The sequence below is a fragment of the Branchiostoma belcheri genome, unplaced genomic scaffold (assembly GCF_001625305.1).
Source record: "Branchiostoma belcheri isolate BF01 breed outbred unplaced genomic scaffold, Haploidv18h27 scaffold11, whole genome shotgun sequence".
NCBI lineage: Eukaryota > Metazoa > Chordata > Leptocardii > Amphioxiformes > Branchiostomatidae > Branchiostoma > Branchiostoma belcheri.
The window spans coordinates 796,363-799,757 of NW_017802491.1; the positions used below are offsets into that span (position 1 = coordinate 796,363).

The following is a 3,395-nucleotide window of genomic DNA, read 5'->3' on the forward strand; positions in this document are numbered from 1 at the left end:
CTCGTTGATTTCTTGCCTGGTGTCGCCGCTCCCACCGACAATCTCCTCCTGCGTTTCCCGTCCGATGACGCCGAGGGAGACCAGGACCGGCAGGACGTGTCCCGGGCTCATGCGGTCCACCAGGGCGGCGCGGTGCAGCCGGAGCAGCCGGCAGTGCTCCTGGGTCATCGCGGCGTCTGGCGGCGTCTCTTCAGCACGGGGTACGCTTGCGGAGGATACTTGTCCTTCCAGGGGTTTCCTCGTCTCCGCCATGGTATGAGGTAGTAGAGACTACAAGTGTCGTGCTGTGGTGGAACGGTTAGCAATCCAGCATCAGAAGATCGGATGTTCCGTCACGGCCAACCCGTGTGTATCATGCCTGTTTGCGACCTACTCCCGGCAGGATCTGCAGTCCGTCGAAGAAGGTACTGACATGTATTCAAGGAGTGCTACGCCACAAGCACGGTAGAGTGTTGGCAAGTCTAAGACGCAAGCCTCAGGACAGGATGCACGGACTTTACAGCGTACCGAACTTGTGTGCTACACCACGAAGCGGGATGTATGTACTGCCCACAACAGATCTGGACAAGACTAACTTTGTGACGTTCTTCGCTGCCCCCCGACCGTGCCGTGTGGCGTGTTCAACACACGAAGGCAGCCACTGCTACATTGTGTCCTTTCAGACCGCAATATTGACACAATGCAGCAAAAACGTCCAGCCAAACAGGTACATGTATGCGCAGTGAAAAATAGCACGTAACGCTTGAACGGTGACATTGTCACGTTAAGAAAGCCGAAGACGAAAATAGGGGTTTACTGATGGCCGGAACTCAAACAATAAATACCCAATCAAGCCGTCACATTCACCGAACGATTTTTCTGTCGTAGGACAATTACCGAGACTATCATAGAACCGACTGTCCATGGGCATCCGGACCATGTCCTCAACTTTCTGTCGCAAACCTATCGTACGGCAGATGTGTCCTAGTCGTTATTCTAACTTCTGTGATAACCCTATGGCACGCTATGATGTACTTTGTTCGGTTGGATTATATATATTCTCTGTCATTGGCGTGTCGGCAGGGCGGCAAGGCAAACAAAAAGCGCGCTGCATAAACATGACCTCACTAACCAGGGGTACTTTTTTCAGCCGAAGGGATTGAACATCACAAACAATATTCTAGTCCTATGTATCATAGCTTTCTTTTATTGTAGTATAGCAAATTGTACATAATGAAGTACAAAAAAGGAAATTAAAAGTATCAACTTAATGTATTATCAGCTTGCTTGAAAATTACACTATATTGTACATAGCACATAAAATTTTGGTCTGGACGCTATAATTACGTTTAATGTCTGACTGTTTCCCAATAAATGCCTCGTCCAAACCCAAAACAAATCCAACGATGATTGCTTAGCAGCAGATCCACACCCCCAGTTGCCTAGCACCAGCCGGGTGACCACGCCCCGTTGCCTAGCACCAACCGGGTGACCACGCCCCTCCCCAGAGCGTCGGGGTAGACTTGGGATCGGGCGGCGGGTCCATGGCGGGCACCAGGCTCTTCCTGTACTCCTCCAGCTTAGCCTGCATCTCCTTCAGCTTGTCCGGCATGCTGTCCGCCAGGTTGTGGTGCTCTGTGGGGTCGTCTGGAAGAAGGAACAGAGACTTTGGCAACCGACTACAAGCTACGGGTATGGGATGTGATTAGAGCCCAACATGGCTGCAAACAACAATAGGAACACCCCAACATACCAGTATGAAATGATCAGCACGAAAATCGTGGACGTGGGCATTGAACTGAAGACTAAGACAAGACAAATGCAGGAAAACAGCTAAACATGGGAGCAAAGTAGAGAGGGCCCAGGACTGCATATAGGACTGAGGGATCTAGTACGTGAGCTATACGCCAAGGAATGAACAATGGCCGAAATATGAGTGATTACCTTTAAGGTTGAAGAGCCAGGTGCCGTTGTTGGGGTCCTCGCCGTCAGACTGACTCTCCTCCGTCAGGTTAGGCGGGGGGATCCACCCGTCAGGCGTCCCGGCGTTCCCCTCTATCAGCTTGTAGTCACCAACCCTGGAAATAAAAAAAAGACATAACTAGAGTTCCACGATCTCATACCTTCGCCAAATGATGTCAGCCTTTATGACTAAGAAATTATAGATGAATCCCCCTGATTGTGCGAATAGGATCCTATATTGCATCAATTATATCTGTTGATCATGTTCTACACCAGAAGACAGTCTTATCTTATCAATGCATGCCATTATAGCATGTCCTCATAAATTATGCAAATGAGGTCCTTATTTGAATAAATTATGTTTAATAATGTTCACCTTCACATAACTTTCAAATATCCCAAGTATGAAATTCCAGACATTACCACTATGTAATTATAACATTTTCTTGTTAATTATGCAAATTAAGTCTTCATTTGCATAATCGATATCTGCCTGTATTTCTGCCGTTCTGCATTACATATATCACAAGCTTGAATAGTCCTATCATGGAATGCAGCTGATATATAGAATTTTCTCATTAATTATGCAAATTACATTAATATTTGCATAAATGTAATAACATCACTTCAGCTACCAACATGCCAAAAATCACGACGATCCATCAATCGGTTCTTGAGTTATCCGCCTTTAAACATTTTTCAACTAATGCCCCTGCAATTCCAGAGCAAGCCGCTAGGGGGTCCAAACTCACGTCACTTGTTCCCCAGCACAAGAGCTACCTACCATCTAAATTTCGTCACCATAGCATGTCTAGATCATGAGATATCAAAACCGGAAGTTCAGCTGCAGTACCATAACAAGCCGTTAGGGGGCCCAAAATCTAATCAGTTTCACGTCTCATGAAGACCTACCCACCTACCAAGTATCAAGACAATCCATCTTAGCCTTCTTGAGTTATCGTGCTCACACACACACACACACACACACACAGACACACGAACGCCAACGAAAACATAACCTTCTTGGCGAAGGTAATGATGTTCCTTCAGACATCTTCAAACGAGACGTATACATAGTTAATTCTAGTCACAATGGCATTCTTCACATGGCTATGCTGGATCTCTTCCTCAGGAATCCGTCTCACTTGTTTAAAGCAAAGGTTTTTGTCATCTTGTGGCAATGCCACTATCTTTACGTTTAATGTAACTTGAGATAAACTTTATGAATGGAAGATTGTACCTGATTGCTCCCTGCTTGGTTGTCTGCACGTCGTCGATGTTGTAGACAAACTCTGTGCGCGGGGAGGGCTTACCCGACAGGATAGTGTCCAACTGACTAACCCCGTCTATACCGGCGTCTGAAAACATACCCACGATTGATTGCCCACTATATAACGATAAACGCACAAAGCTGTTCAACCTTCTCTCCGCCCGCTCAACAGAAATTTGTTACA

At 46.6% G+C, this 3,395-nt stretch overlaps 1 protein-coding gene across 1 annotated transcript; it reads right to left on the reverse strand.

The window, feature by feature from the left end:
- Nucleotides 1–1,309: 1,309 nt before the first annotated feature.
- On the reverse strand, nt 1,310–3,135 carry LOC109483918 (arylsulfatase I-like). Its single transcript, XM_019787060.1, has 3 exons — nt 2,978–3,135; nt 1,924–2,080; nt 1,310–1,626 (listed from the first exon to the last, which is right to left on the reverse strand). The coding sequence occupies exons 1-3, from the start codon at nt 3,014–3,016 to the stop codon at nt 1,454–1,456; spliced, it is 369 nt and encodes a 122-aa protein (XP_019642619.1). The 5' UTR covers nt 3,017–3,135; the 3' UTR covers nt 1,310–1,453.
- Between the last annotated feature and the right edge of the window lie 260 nt (nt 3,136–3,395).